This window comes from Thamnophis elegans, chromosome 2 (genome assembly GCF_009769535.1).
Source record: "Thamnophis elegans isolate rThaEle1 chromosome 2, rThaEle1.pri, whole genome shotgun sequence".
Lineage (NCBI taxonomy): Eukaryota > Metazoa > Chordata > Lepidosauria > Squamata > Colubridae > Thamnophis > Thamnophis elegans.
Window position 1 is genome coordinate 10,520,326 of NC_045542.1, and position 16,369 is coordinate 10,536,694.

At 45.4% G+C, this 16,369-nt stretch overlaps 1 protein-coding gene across 4 annotated transcripts in view; it reads left to right on the plus strand.

Moving 5' to 3' along the window:
* The window catches only part of PRICKLE3 (prickle planar cell polarity protein 3), a 35,608-nt gene continuing 19,239 nt past the window's right edge, over nt 1–16,369 (plus strand). Inside the window, exons 1-4 of one of the 4 annotated variants that reach the window (XM_032210771.1) lie at nt 1–147; nt 7,756–7,841; nt 10,836–11,019; nt 14,699–14,812. In XM_032210771.1, the coding sequence (XP_032066662.1) occupies nt 106–147; nt 7,756–7,841; nt 10,836–11,019; nt 14,699–14,812 (426 nt within the window). In that variant the 5' untranslated portion in view covers nt 1–105. Of the gene's footprint in view, nt 148–2,267; nt 2,319–7,755; nt 7,842–10,779; nt 11,020–14,698; nt 14,813–16,369 lie in introns of those variants that run through there. The other 3 variants (XM_032210774.1, XM_032210772.1, XM_032210773.1) reach the window with 3 other exon arrangements.

The window sequence follows — 16,369 nt, forward strand, 5'->3', positions numbered from 1 at the left end:
GCTCCTCCCTTGGGGAAGGGAAACGCGGCCACAGCCGTAGCAGCGCCCGGGCGGCTCACCTATCTCCAGGTTTCCCCCCTTGCGCCCGGGCGCTGAAGACGGGCCATGTTCAACCGCGGATCGCGGCGCCGACGATCGACCCGAGCCGTGAGTCCCCGTCAATGGGAGAAGGGATGGGTTGGGAATCATGGGACCACCCCCCCCCCCATCCCCAAAGCCATCTCCAGCCAGCCTCCGCGGAGGCAGCCGCGGCCCATTCGGAGTTCGGGGGTGGGGGAGGGAAGGGAGGGAAGGGAGGGAGGCAGGTCGGAGGACGGGATCAGAAACGGCGCGAGGCGCTGCTCATGGATGGGCGGGGAGAAGAGGAGGCGGCGGGGCTGGTCCCAGCGGGGTGCAATTAATTTAATTCCCTCTCCCCAAAGGAGACGTCATGGGGCGGGCGGGTGGGGGAGAGCAGGGCTGCGTTGTAAAGAGACCGAAGGGATTTTTCTCACGCCAAGGTTTCCACGGAATCCTTCGGATAAAAGGGATTCCCCCCCCCATCCCCCCAAGAGGATGAAGGTGCTCGGATTACAGGGCAAAAGAGGGCAGGTGGCTCGGCCTCAGGGCTGGCGACAGGCAGCGGGTGGAGACGAATACCTCGTCAGCAGCTCTTAGGAGGAAGGTGGGCGCTAGACCACCAGAAATACCCCAGACTCTTGGAAGGAAGGGCAAGAGAATTTCAGCTACCCCCACTGCATCCAAATAAGAGGAGATGCCTAGAAAGGTGCCCCGTGCAAGCTCTAAAGTGGGTGATGCCAATTAAGCATTAAGGCACCTCCGGTAGGAAAGACACAGTGAGACATGATATCCACAGGAGGGCCACCCAAAGGGAACACAATGCTAGTTTTTCCAAAGGCAGTTGCCATTAGCTGCGGCTGTGCTTTGGAATCCCATTGTCTTTGCAGGGTGTTTGGTAAATCCGAGGTAGGTGGCATGAAAGGGATGGTTTGAGATGCCTGTTGGATCATAGAGTTTTTGCAAAACACAGCATAGTCGTCTGTTCTCAGGGGTTTTGTCAACACACAACTTGAATCCACACAAAACCTATCATGGAAGTCATAACCCAAAACATCTGGATTAGGTTGGTGACTTGTAAAATCTTCCTTATGCTCTTAAATCCAACCATGTTAATTAAACTTGCTTTATTTCAGAAGAAATAATGAGGGGGGTGTTGAAGGAGTGAGAGGAGGAGGAGGAATTGTGGGAAGGCCACCATTCAATATGTGGAAGCCATAGCATTCCTTAGCTCCTGCTTTGAAATCCTGAACTGGACTTTCTTAATAAATTAAAAACAAGTAGAAAAGACTATAGAAATGTTTAAGAAAAAGGTGAATGATACAAGCATGAAGTGTAGAAATCTTTAAGAAAAAGGTGAATGATACAAGCATGAAGTGTATAAATGTTTAAGAAAAAGGTGAATGATACAAGCATGGTGTATAAATGTTTAAGAAAAAGGTGAATGATACAAGCATGAAGCGTATAAATCTTTAAGAAAAAGGTGAATGATACAAGCATAGAGTGTAGAAATTCTTAAGAAAAAGGTGAATGATACAAGCATGAAGTTTGCTCACATGAAGATTGCTATACATTCTTTCCATGTAAATGGTCCTTGCATATCCCTATCCTTTACCCCTGTGAGCAATACCCAATGTCCAGTTGCCCATAACATCCATGTGCTAAGTTCATTAATAAGAGCCTATGGAGTCTTTCAGTGACACTTTTCCTCTTGAAAGTGGAAGGTTTTGATAACGTGTCATAAAGGGTAGTGATGTTCCAGAGCCAGTGGTTGGACTGGCATTGAGGAGTTCGAAGTTGAACCCCACTCTCAACTATAGAAACTCCTTGGTGATTTGCGATAGTCATTCTCTCTCAGTCCAACTTGTCTACAGAACGGTGAGGAAAAATGGGTGGAAGGAGCATAATGTGCACCAACTTAAGCTCCCGAAGGAAATGTGGGATGGGAACTTAATACATGAATCACAAGCAAAAAATTTCTGCATCTAGGTCCTTTGCTGGAGGAGCATATACCATTAATTTTAGTATTCGTAGGAGGCACAATAAAAGGATAGGGAGAGGCAACTTAACAGTGTAATAACATGTCTAAATTGTTATTAGAGATATTTTAGCTTCCGCTCAATGAGAACCTAGGAGTTAAGCCAAAGGCTTCATAAGAGGTGGGGTTTGAAAGAGGGAGAGGTAGTAACAGGTGTTCACTGAGGCACTTCCAGGCATAAGGAGAGGCAAATGAGCATGGTCCGACCTGAATAAGAGAACAGGTAACTTTTTGATAGCTTAGAGTAGTTAGTTGATGATATGGAGATCTTTGCTGGAGAGAGCTTTCAAGCTAACATTCAGGAGTTTGTGCTGGATGGTGAAGGGCAAATGGCCTTTGTAGGCTAACTTCTGGTGTGTGATGCAAACTTTGGCGGCTCACAACTTGTCTTCCAGCATCTTGCTTTCATTCCTCCTCTCTTGCATGCTTTCCTTGGGTGGTTATCTTGCTCCAGTGGGATGCTGGTAGGATGCTCCAGTGGAGAATCCTATAATTGGACACTCTTGTTTGAGCTCACTGTAGACACTTGACCGGAGAGAGTCCTTCATTTGATGTATGGGCTGATATGAGTGGGGGTGTAGACAGATAATTCTGGACTTTGCCGCTTTTGCTTCTTTTAGAGATAAAACGGTTAATTCTCTCTCTGCCCAGGGTTCCCTCTTCTAGGGCAATCCAAGTTAAGTCCATATTTCTTGTTGGACACAGTAGGTGCTGGGGGCAGCTGAACAAAAATGGTGAGCATCTTTGAAGTAATGTAGACAGTGTTTTCTCTCCGTCATTTCTCTCTCTTGCGTTATCTGGTTTTTTTTTTAATCTTTAACTGAAGTTTCAGTGTGAGTTTTGGAGCAGTGCCTTGGAAGCGGGTAAGACCAAATATTAAGGTGTAATGGGGATCCAAATTGTGTAAGTAAGCCGAGATGGCGCAGTGGTTAAATGCAGCACTGCAGGCTACTTCAGCTGACTGCAGTTCTGCAGTTCGGCTGTTCAAATCTCACCGGCTCAGGGTTGATTCAGGCTTCCATCCTTCCGAGGTGGGTAAAATGAGGACCCGGATTGTTGTTGGGGGCAATATGCTGACTCTGTAAACCGCTTAGAGAGGGCTGAAAGCCCTAGGGAGCGGTATATAAGTCTAACTGCTATTGCTATTGCTAAGAAAGAAAGGGCATGAGTGAGAAATATTTTTGTAGGATTCCGAGCCAATTTTCTGAAAAGCTGTAATTGGGGATCAGTGGTATTTTACCTTTTCTTCTAACAGAAAGCTTTTTGGGTTGTGTTGGGCTATTGTGGAGAAGAATATAGAAACACAAATAGTTACATTAGTGGAATAAAAAGGAGTCACATAATGGTGAATCCCCAGTCTGGAGGGGGAGGGGAGGTGAAGGTTTCATATTATGTCTGCCCTGGCAGATTTATCAAAGCATCATCTGATGAACTATATCCTTCCCCCTTGAAATCCCTCCTAAGCTGCAAACGGCTGGGTAGATATCAGTTAACAGATGTGAGAGGAAAGGAATTATGTTGCTTAGGAATTGTGAGTACTCTTAACACAATGGTTGCCCCGTTCTGTTGAGAAATGGTGTCTGATGTTGGTTGTCTGCTTTTCTTTATAGAAAATGCAAATATTTGAGCATTTGCAGAATGCACTTCTCAAACAAGATTTATTTTTAAGAATTCTAAGGTCGTCGGATGGAATTAATAACAACTATAATAAGGGGCTTTGGGACGCGTGCAGAATGCAATCGTGAGGGGTATATCCTATCAGGAACAGGAAATATATAGGGTTTTTTCCCCTTCTAAATCCTTATTTCAGAATTTAAAAAAAAATTAACAGTGTTTACAAGTCACTTTCTCCCCTTCAATTTGGGCAACTGGGAGGATGAACTGTTAGCCAGGCAGAGAGCCTAGCCTACAGATTCTCTTTTCAATTATTTTTAAAACTGGTAAGATATACACTGCCATTCTACAGAAAAGTAAGAAAATAAGATGAAGCGCCAGTAGTGAGTTAAAGCTGGTAATTTGAGGCTTTCAAGGGGAAAAGTGGATGACGGACGGTCTAGAGATCACCTTTTTTTAAACCCCTTTCCCCTTGATTTCACTATTTCTGGCTTTCTCTTGGCCTAAGGGTGGAATAAAGCCGGGAATAAAATACTCGAAACCTCTTTTTTTCATGCCCGGTTCAGGCGGGGCTTCCGTGGAGTTTGCCTGGAGGGGGAAGTGGGAGCGGTTCCCGGCACCTTCTCCCTCTCCCTTCCGAAGGCATCGCTTCCCGCTCGCTCCCCCTTCCTTCATCGCGCGTTGGCCTGATGAAATCCGTAAACGAAGGAGCCAAGATGGACGGAAAGCAACCCCCCCAAAAAGAAAAAAAACGTCCGGGAAAACTAATTTCGCAGCCGATTAAACTCTCCTCCTCGTCGCACTCGCGTGGCCTCTGCGCTCCCCGCTCTTCTCCGTCCCGCGCCAAAGCTTCCCAAGGCGCCTCTCGCTTCGGCTGCCGACTTTTGTCAGTCACCTGTAGTGGCAGGAAGCCAACGTCTGGCCTTTCCCTGCCTCGCTGAATTACACGGAGCAGGTCGCGGCCTGTGCGGGTTGCCTTTTCCCCACAATTCCCTGCTCGTCCCTTACGGCTTCCTTAACGTTCCCTTCTTCTCTAGGGCTGTGCAGGAGGCAGAGTTTCACCCGCAAAAGCTCCTTGCTTAGCAGTTTCACTGGCTTCCCACAGCTGGCATGGAGGAAGAGACACTCTCTCTCTCTCTCTCTCTCTCTCTCTCACACACACACACACACACACACACACACACACACACGACTTCACTGGCTTCCCACAGCTGGCATGGAGGAAGACACACACACACACACACACACACTCGACTTCACTGGCTTCCCACAGCTGGCATGGAGGAAGACACACACACACACACACACACACACACACTTGACTTCACTGGCTTCCCACAGCTGGCATGGAGGAAGAGACACACACACACACTCACTCACTCTTGATTTCACTGGCTTCCCACAGCTGGCATGGAGGAAGAGACACACACACACACTCACTCACTCTTGATTTCACTGGCTTCCCACAGCTGGCATGGTGGAGGAGACACACACACTCACTCACTCACTCTTGACTTCACTGGCTTCCCACAGCTGGCATGGAGGAAGAGACTCTCTCTCTCTCTCTCTCTCTCTCACACACACACACACACACACGACTTCACTGGCTTCCCACAGCTGGCATGGTGGAGGAGACACACACACTCACTCACTCACTCTTGACTTCACTGGCTTCCCACAGCTGGCATGGAGGAAGACACACACACACTCACTCACTCTTGACTTCACTGGCTTCCCACAGCTGGCATGGTGGAAGAGACTCTCTCTCTCTCTCTCTCTCTCACACACACACACACACACACGGCTTCACTGGCTTCCCACAGCTGGCATGGAGGAAGACATACACACACACTCACTCTTGACTTCACTGGCTTCCCACAGCTGGCATGGAGGAAGAGACCCTCTCTCTCTCTCTCTCTCACACACACACACACACACACACACACACACACACACACTTGACTTCACTGGCTTCCCACAGCTGGCATGGAAGAAGAGACTGACACACACACACACACATTCACTCACTCACTCTTGACTTCACTGGCTTCCCACAGCTGGTATGGAGGAAGACACACACACACACTCACTCTTGACTTCACTGGCTTCCCACAGCTGGCATGGTGGAAGAGACTGACACACACACACACACACACACACTTGACTTCACTGGCTTCCCACAGCTGGCATGGAGGAAGAGACACTCTCTCTCTCTCTCTCTCTCTCTCTCTCTCTCACACACACACACACACACACACACACACAAACACACACACTTGACTTCACTGGCTTCCCACAGCTGGCATGGAGGAAGAGACTCTCTCTCTCTCTCTCTCTCTCTCTCACACACACACACACACACACATGACTTCACTGGCTTCCCACAGCTGGCATGGTGAAAGAGACTGACACACACACACACACACACACAAACACACACACTTGACTTCACTGGCTTCCCACAGCTGGCATGGAGGAAGAGACTCTCTCTCTCTCTCTCTCTCTCTCTCTCACACACACACACACACACACACATGACTTCACTGGCTTCCCACAGCTGGCATGGTGAAAGAGACTGACACACACACACACACACACACACATGACTTCTGCTGACTGTCTGAAGAAGTCCTTGCAGTTTCCTTGGCCAGGCTTTTTGGAAACGGTTTGCCTTTGCCAGCTTCCTCAGAGAGCGGGACTGGTCCAAGGTCTCAAGAGCCCCTATTTAAAAAAAAATCCCCTCTGCTTCAGACAGAGCCTGGCCAGAGGTTTTGAAAGCTGGCTTCAGGCCACCCCTGTTCCTTTTTCTGGGAAGTGAGTTTTGGAAAGTGAGAATTCTCTTATTCCTCTACCCAAATTCAGTTCTGCCTCCCAGGTACAGCATAGGTGATCCTTGACTTGCGACCACAATTGACCCCCTTTGCTAAGCAAGACAGTTGTTAAGGGAATGTTGCCTCATTTTACAACCTTTCTTGCTACAGTTAAGTGAGCCACTGCAGTTGCTAAATTGTGGTTGTAAAATAAATCTGGCTTCCGCATTGACTTTTCTTGTCAGAAGTTCATGATCACATGACCCCGGGACACTGCAACTGGTCATAAATACATGCCTGTTGCCAAGCGTCCGAATTGTGATCGTGTGATCACGAGGATGTTACAATGGTGGTTAACGGTCATAAGTCACTTTTTTCAGTGCCGCTATATCTTCTAAATCAGCATTTCTCAACCTTGGCAACTTGAAGATGTCCGGGGTTCAACTCCCAGAATTCCCCAGCCAGCGAATGCTGGCTGGGGAATTCTAGGAGTTGAAGTCCGGACATCTTCAAGTTGCCAAGGTTGAGAAACACTGTTCTAAATGAATGGTTGTAAGTTGAGGACTACCTGTACATGTTCTGTAGTAAAAGCCAACCTAAAAATATAGGCGATTCATTTCAAATGCAAAATTGGTGAACAATGTTATTGGGAACCTGCTGGGACTAGTTGTACAAGCATTTGGATTGACAGTACTGATGCATCCCCATCTGTGGGTAGAGACAACTGGAATGATTGGGGTCAGAGAGTATCAATGGGTACCACCCGGTTAGATAGATACTGAAAAGTGGGCTTCACCCACATTGGCCTTGCTGAAGATTCCTGCTAGTGAATAGCAATAGCAATAGCGGTTAGACTTATATACCGCTTCATAGGGCTTTCAGCCCTCTCTAAGCGATTTACAGAGTCAGCATATTGCCCCCAACAACAATCCGGGTCCTCATTTTACCCACCTCGGAGGGATGGAAGGCTGACTCAACCCTGAGCCGGTGAGATTTGAACAGCCGAACTGCAGAACTGCAGTCAGCTGAAGTAGCCTGCAGAGCTGCATTTAACCACTGCGCCACTTCGGCTCCCTAATGTATAGTGTATAGTGATAGAATGTATAGTGATCACGCTGGCAGGTGGAAATGGGCTTTGCAGTTAAATAGGAACTGTAGGGTGGGAACGTTGGGAATTGTGACATGGATGCCATTGCAGTTTTGGTGGTTGATTTCTTGCCTTTCTTCTTATATCAGCTGCCTGAACTGGAGGACCCTGACCGGGGCCAACCGTGTCAGGCGTGTGGGGAGCAGTGCCCAGGCTTCCTAGTGCATGGATGGAGGTAGGAGAATGTATTGTCCCTCCTTTGCTCTACCTAGTCCCCCCTCCTCCATGCTCCAAGTGGTTTCTCCATCCTGGCCCTCCCTGGTTTACTGGGCTGCCATATGTTGTTTGCATTCATTGTTTAGGTTCACTGTGGTTGTCTCACTCAGTCTTCCTAAATCTGGCATCTAACAGTTTTCAGTATTCTCAGGTGGCAAGGTCAATTAGCAATAGCAATAGCAGTTAGACTTATATACCGCTTCATAGGGCTTTCAGCCCTCTCTAAGCGGTTTACAGAGTCAGCATATTGCCCCCAACAACAATCCGGGTCCTCATTTTACCCACCTCGGAAGGATTGGAGGCTGAGTCAACCCTGAGCCGGTGAGATTTGAACAGCCGAACTGCCGAACTAGCAGTCAGCTGAAGTAGCCTGCAGTACTGCACTCTAACCACTGTGCCACCTTGGCTCAATTATAGGCACCAAGTTGAAAAAATCTGGTTTTAGCTGCTTTAGAAAAACCTTTTTCTCTCGTTTTGAAATAAAAATTGTAAATTGTAAATTTAATAAATTTATATGCCGCCCAATCCCGAAGGACTCCGGGCGGCTTACAAAGTACAAGATTAAGAGGTAAAAAGTTTAAAAAAAAATAGGGAAAGAGGAACAGACTTAAAAAGCAACACACCATACACTCAGCCTAAGTGGGGCTGGACCTCATTCCTGAAGTCAGCAGCCCCAGGCCTGCCGGAATAGCCAGGTTTTAGTGGCTTTTCGGAAGGCCGAGAGAGTAGGAAAGGTCCGGATCTCTGTGGGTAGATCGTTCCACAGGGCCGGAGCAGCTACAGAGAAGGCCCTCCCCCGAGGGGTCGCTAGCCGGCATTGTCCGGTCGACAGCACCCGGAGGAGGCCCAGCCTGTGAGATCTTATCGGCCGTTGGGAGGTATGTGGCAGGAGGCGGTCTCGCAGATATCCAGGTCCTAGGCCATGTAGAGCTTTAAAGGTGATAACCAGTACCTTGAAGCGTGTGCGGAGAGCGATGGGGAGCCAAATATGAAAACCCATATTTAATTTGCACAAACAATACACACTACACCTTTCTGTAACTGGGAACCCTTGCAAGGTTAGATTATTGCCTTCATCCTCCTATATATCTTATTCATAAGACTTCTAGCCTAATATATCTAGAAGAGACCGGGTTTTGGAAGAATTGTTAAAGAATACACAATTGTGCACATGCAGTCAGAAGCTGACTTCTGAATAATCACACTTAGGGCTGCCTGAGATGCTCCTCACCCCCTTTAATTCATTCTGACATCTGCCTTTTCGGCTTGCACTATTTTCACTCGTCCTATTGTTTTATTTGTTTTTAAGTGTTTTGTGTTTGGGTGTGGGGAGAGGGATTAGACTGATAAAAGCCATGGGATCCTGCAGATGTTGCTGTGATGTTATCCAAGTAGAATTTCAGATAAATGAATTAAAACATTGTCTCAGCCCTGCATCTTTTGTTCTCTAGTTATTATAGTGCCATGCTTTCCCCCCCAGCATTCATGTATAATTTTCATTTGTTTCTCATTGCTCTTTTCACATTCATCTCATTTTTCTCTTTCGAACATAACTTTTCTGGATTCAATTCCCCCCCCCCCCCCCGAGGTGGGTTCCTACCAGTTCGCACCAGTTCGGTAGAACCGGTTCGTCAAATCTACCAAACGGGTTAGAAGAGGTTCCACCAGAAAGCAGGCCACACCTACAGAAGAGGTTCCAAAAATTTTTGAAACCCACCACACAGACAGACAGACAGACACACACACACACACACACACACACACACACAGACTCACACATAGAAAGAGAAAGGAAGAAAGAAAAAAAGAAAAAAGAAAGAAAAAGTGAGAGATGAAAGAAAAAAAGGAAAAAGGGACAGAGAGACAAAAGGAAGGAAAGAGAGAGAGAGAGAGACAGAGACAGAGAGAGAGAGAAAACACATGGCCGGCAAGCCACTCCCACCAGGTCACATGGCCGGCAAGCCACTCCCACAAAGGAGGCCACACCCACAGAGTAGGTTCGAAAAATTTTTGAAACCCACCACTCCCCCCCCCAAAAAATACTGACCATTATCTTTTTTGAATAAAAATCTGCATGGAAGCAGAAAAATAGTGCAATCGAAGAATATTTTTATTCTATTCATTATTCACTATACATCTCCTTCTTCTTCACTATACAACGTCTCCAGGTTATAGCCTGAATTGTCCCTCTGCATTTTACCATTCACCTCAATTATCTTGCTTCACCACTGGTCTTTTCCCCTGGCTTCTGCCAGCCAGTCTCTGGGAAGGGAAGCTTGAGAATTGCTTCACCAATCACTAACTATACTACAATCTCTATTGAACTGGTGATAACCCCATTGTGAAGGTTGAACACAGTCTGTTGCGTTCTTCTTATTGTCCTTGTTATAAAGTTTAGGGAACTGGACTGATCCTTATTTGTAGTCAGAGTGCAAATAAGCACAATATGTACAAAAATCAATTTAGTTTTATAGATTACATTGCTCTTCAGTTGTAGAAATTTCAGAATTTAGTTTAAGGGATGGGGTAACAAGCAATAAAATATAAGCTATTGGTTTATAAAAGTTTAGTTTTTTTAAAAAAATCAGCTATATGTTTATTACTATATTTTGGGTTCATTTCATTTTTAGATTACTCACACTATCTTGTTTTCTACCTTAAAACTGGTTGAATGTGACCTTGTGGTTTGCCAGCTAGTTAAGTTAATCATTCATTCTAGATTTCTGGGTCTGTAATTAAGAATGAATGTATCTAAATAGAGGTTGATGGGACCCATTCAATATTGGTCAGGGTCCAATCAGAGGATTTATAGGGAAAATCTTGAGGAACTGTGCTTATTTTTTTAAAAAAATCTTTGGCAGGTAACAGAATTCTGTGAGATCTTTTGTTTTTTGCAGCTTCTCTCGGCTCTTCCAAGACTTAGGTCACTATAAGCATTTTCCTTCCTGTGTAGGAAGATCTGCCAGCATTGCAAGTGTCCCCGGGAAGAGCATGCGGTACGCATGGCCCCTGTCGACTTGGAAAGGATGATGTGCCGCCTCATTTCTGACTTCCAGCGTCACTCCATCTCAGATGATGATTCTGGCTGTGCTTCCGAGGAATACGCCTGGATACCTCCAGGGCTCAAGCCTGAACAGGTGATGCTATGGGTTCTATCTTTTTGAGACTCTACCCAACCTGCAGCAAATCAGGAGAAGGTTACATGTATTTTTGGTGCAATCTGTTTCTAGCTCCCCCCTCTCCCCGGTGTCATTTGGTTAGCCCCCCATGTTTAGTGCCAGTTCAGTTGTCCTGGCTTTTTCCAAAGATTTCTGGGAGTTGTTATGAACATTTGTTACACATATCCTGCTTTGTTAATTTTGCCTTGAACTACATCTCCCAGTGTTCTGTGGGAGAAGGCATGACCGTTCCACAATACTGCAGTCAATAGTACCGTGTTTTCCCGAAAATAAGACAGGGTCTTATATTTTTTTGACCCACGAAATATGGCCTTGGGCTTATTAGAGGGGGAGGGCTTATTATTTTTCAGGTGCAGGAAGCAGGAAGCCCACCAGCCCCACCCTCTCCGTCCCACCACTTGCTTGCCTGCGGCCACAATGACCCAAGTCCTCCTTGCATCCTGGACTTCACCTGCCCTGCTTGCTGGCCGCAGAACAGCTGACTGTGCTGCTCTGGCCTCGTGGGGGGGTACTCTTCCTGGCAGAACGAACGAACACACACACACACACACACACACACACACCCTCCAAGGGAGCCACATCCCTTCACTAACTTGCTTTCCAGCTCCATTCTCTCACACACATACAGACCATCCTTTCCTTGGGAACTCTGCACAGACACAGAGGCGGCTTCGGATAGAGCATTTGGGGGATGTGCGTCTGCGCTGAGATCCCAAGGAAAGAACGATTGCCAGGAAAAAGGGCAGGGGGGGATTTTGCCTCTTATCCTGTTCTGAGTCTGTGCTGAGCTTCAGAACAGGGTAAGAGGAAGGAAAATCTCCCTTCCCTATTTTCAAGCCATTTGCAAAAACGCCCCATTTCGAGCCTTCAATGTGAATATGCAGGTGAGAAGCGACCTCCTGTAGGCATTAAAATCCATACACTCGGGACATCGGAAGAAGCCCTGCGAGGAGACGCCGAAGTGCAGGAAATCTCCCCCCCCCCCACAACTTGCAGATCGTCCTTTCAAAGAGGAGTTTCACCAGGACGAAGAGGTGGCTGAAGGCGGTGTTTGTGTCGCCTTCATCCTGGTGAAACTCCTCTTTGAAAGGAAGATCTGCAGGTGGGGGGGGGGAGATTTCCTGCACTTCGGCAGCAGCATCTCCTCGCATGGCTTCTTCCGATGTCCCAGGTGTATTGATTTCCATGCCTTCTTTTCCTGGGCGGAATTGCGAGCTGTGACTGTCACTGTTAGGCAAGGAGGGCATGAGGCATTTGGGTTGTGTTGCTTGGCCTCCGGCTTCTTTTGCAGCCGCAATTGGCTGCAAAAGTGACTGGCGTTTGCTGGAGGCCGAGGCCTGAGTGGCACCCGCGAATCAGCTGTTCTGTGAATGGAGCGGCCCAGCTGATCCGATTAAGGGGCTAAGAAGCCCTGAGGTGACCAGAGAGGGGAAGGGCTGCCCCCTGTTCTGGCTAAACCCACCCCTTCACTAGGGCTTATTTTGGGGGGAGGCTTTATATTTTGGCCCACCGCGAAAATCTGGCATGGCCTTAGTTTCAGGACATGTCATATTTTCGGGGAAACACGGTATAGATTCCTATTTTTGAACATCGTGGTTTACTTTCTTTGAAAGATAGCAAATAATGGAAGAAAGAAAATGTTTTTGGGGGAGGATTTACTACTGAATCCTTCCAGGCCTTACTACACCTTTGGGCATGAAAGATTCAATAGTAAGCTCCCCCACCCCACCCCCAACGTACCATTTCTAACTTCTCATTCTTGCTCCTTGCTCAAATCCCCAGTTATTTACTGTCTTTCTTCCTCCACTTTTTTCAGTTGATAATAATCACTTTTAAAGGGCTATGTGACCTATTGCTCTCTTAGTGTTGGAGTGTTATTAACTTTTCTTGGTATAAAACTGGGGGTTTTCAAGAAGTGATTGGGCAGCCACTTGTCCAGAATGGTATAGAGTCTCCTGCTTGGACTAAAGACCTTCTAACCCTATGATTACATTCTTCTAAAAGAGGGAAGAAAATCTCAGCAAGATTTTAGTATCTTATTGGATTAACTGACCTAATTTCTGGGTATTGAATCTCACTTAAATCTTCATGCAGGGGTACATATCATGATTTTTTTTAAAAGGTATGTGGCTGTATTGATGCTGACCTTGATAAAATGGGTGTTTTTCTAAAGAAGGCAGGCAGGAAGTTTAAATGGGATAGAATTAGTTTAATTACAAAGCAGTAACTACCTTTTTGGGTGTATGTGTGTGTATTATGTCACCTCATCGTTCCAGTAAAGCCAGGCTGCTTGTAATCTGATTAGTAAAGTCTTGTTTTAAACTGATTAAAGAGAATCATTTATAGTACTTTCTGCTGTTTCTTATCAGACTTTTCATTACAGAAAGTATTTATCCTTTTTAGCCTGTAAAATATCCAGAGAACCCTGTAAGGCCAGTTTATTAGAACACAAGAAAGTGTTTTTCTGGAAAAATCCACCGAGCTGAGAGTTGAGTCTGGGAATAATATTTATTTGTTTGATGAATCTATAGTAGCAATGTTATGAAGAACTATTTCACTCCAGTGCAGCTGAATGGATATCACTGTTGTATTAAAGATTCATTTGGATTGCACTTATTAAAATAAAAATCTTCTGCCTTCTTCCCAACATGCTGGACAGAACTGAATTTAAATCGCAAAATGGAAATTTTGTGTTGTGTGTGTGAATGTTTGTATCACTGGTTTATTATTATGGGTAAAGGAGATCGGAGGGGGAAGTTCCTTGTTGAATTCAGTAGATCAGATTGGGGTATCTTTATCTTTAAATGATATAATAGGAAAACAGCTTGATCTTGTAGCAAAGGGGAAGGTTTTATTGCTTGCTGTTCCTCAGGGATAAAATATTTTGATTGGTGGGGGACTCAATTTCCTGTTCCGGAGGGCACAAGGGCTGCATTGGGTAAGACGATGATGCTTTCTGAGTTTGGGCCATAAAACGTGGGATGAGCTAAGAACACTTGGGTTAACAGAAACCTGTTTTAAGGTCAAATATATCTCAGAAGACCAGGAAAAGTACTGACTTTGGGCAGTCAAAGTTGGAAAAGTTCTGGGAACTATCAAAGAAAAAGGGTAGTGGGAATCAGGTCCAATTGAATCACAGGTTGCCCATCATCTGAGGGTGTTTGTGATGTCCATTTTTTTTCTTCAGCACTGCTACTTGAGCCTCTTATATCTGGTAAATCTAGACATTTGAACTTGGAACTTTCTATAAACCAAACATGCCACCTGCCCCTAAATTAATGGCCTTGATCCTGTATCCTATTCTTATGGGTAGAATAATTTGTATAACTATGGAACCCTTTCTTCAAAAAGGCATCTGATGTTTATAATAATATACTTGCAGGGGACACTTTTGCTTCCAGAGAATTACTGCATATGCCCAGAGCATCCTGTCAGCATTTTGAGGCCTAACCGGGATGACCTAACTTGTTTGAAGGATTTAGTTTTGTGTATGCTTCCTGGGAGATCTCTAGAGAAGATGGAGAATTTTTTTTGCTAGAACCACTGAGTCCTGGACGCAACCACTGTGAGCTCTGTTCTTGGCTCTCTTCTCTAATTTCCTCCTTCAAAATTCACAAATGGTGCTTTTTACCCCCAGGTCTATCAGTTCTTCAGCTGCCTCCCAGAAGACAAAGTCCCTTATGTCAACAGCCCTGGAGAACGGTACCGCATTCGTCAGCTGCTGCACCAGCTTCCACCTCATGACAGTGAGGTGAGGAGGGATTATTATTCAATTGTATCACAGCGGCCAGTTGTTTTGCCGGATTTGGCATTGGTTAATAGTCGGGCCCCACCCAGGGGCCTAGGACGTCGTAACGTATTTTCGTAATATGCGTGCAGATCCAAGCAGTGCAGCTTTTTGCATTTGACTGATGGTGATTTTGTCAATTTTTAACTGTTTTAAATATAATTCCAGTGCTTTTGGAATAGCACCCAGTGTGCCAATTACCACTGGAATTACCACTGCTGGTTTGTGCCATAGTCATTGAATTTCGATTTTTAAGTCCTGGTATCTTGCGATTTTTTCATGTTCCTTCTCGGCGACCCTGCTATCACCTGGTATTGCGATGTCTATGATTGTGACCTTATTTTTCTCAACCAGTGTGATGTCTGGTGTATTATGCGCCAGTATTTTGTCCGTTTGTATGCGAAAATCCCACAAGATCTTGACCATCTGATTTTCGGTGACTTTTTCAGGCTGATGTTCCCACCAGTTTGTTGCTGTTTTAATATTATAATTTTTGCACAAATTCCAATGGATCATTTGTGCTACTGAATTGTGCCGCAATTTATAATCAGTCTGCGCGATTTTTTTACAGCAGCTGAGTATGTGATCAACAGTTTCATCAGCTTCTTTGCAAAGTCTGCATTTGGCATCATCAGAGGATTATTATTATTCGCAACAACAGAATTGTTGTTGTTGTTGTTATTATTATTATTATTATTATTATTATTATTATTATTAAATAGGAAGGAAGAAATGGAGATGTGGGGATGATGGCGTTAAGAGATGATTTCCTATAGAAAGCTGTTTTCTTAAGAGTTCTATACTTGATATGTGTAGCCAGATGCAAAAGTTCAAGACTCTTCCATTAATTGTGAGGAAGCAAGAACTTCAACAAGAATGATCTTGTTGGCGAGTTATTCTGTGACAAGTTAGCTATGGTGAGTTAGTTGTGGTGAGTTGTCCCATTCTGCTTAACCAGCACACTAGCAACAAAAAGGACAGTATTCCTGCATCTTTCAATGTTTAGAAATGGGATTCCCGACATTTATAGTTTTTGCAAGAAAACTCCGTGTCCTGTCAAAGATGCTGGCTTCAGTTTGAAAAAAGATGGCTCTTCCCTCATCTCCCAGAACTCTAAATCTTCCTGAAATCCCCATCACAAGAAGCAACTGCTTGGAACACTTGTGGCCAATTTCAAATCTTCTTGTTCCAGAGAGGAATTATTGAAGACCTAGTCTACTCACTGGCTCTTCATTCCATTGCAGTCTTCTGCTATTTTCTTCAGAACACTATTATGTCTTCTGGAAGTTGTTTTCTGCCACCTTTAGTTCCCAATTCACCTTCCCCAAGCTCCAATCATCAGTTTAGAAAAGGAGTGTGTTTGCAGAGTTCCTGGTTGTTCTTGATGTGTGGACACAAAGGGAAGCCTAAAGGGTTAAAATGATTGCCACCCTCTGACTCAGAAAGGAATTTCCTCAAGATCAATCTTGTGTATTTTGCTAGATTAGTTTCTTTGCCTTCTCACCTGCTGGGTTGTCAGTC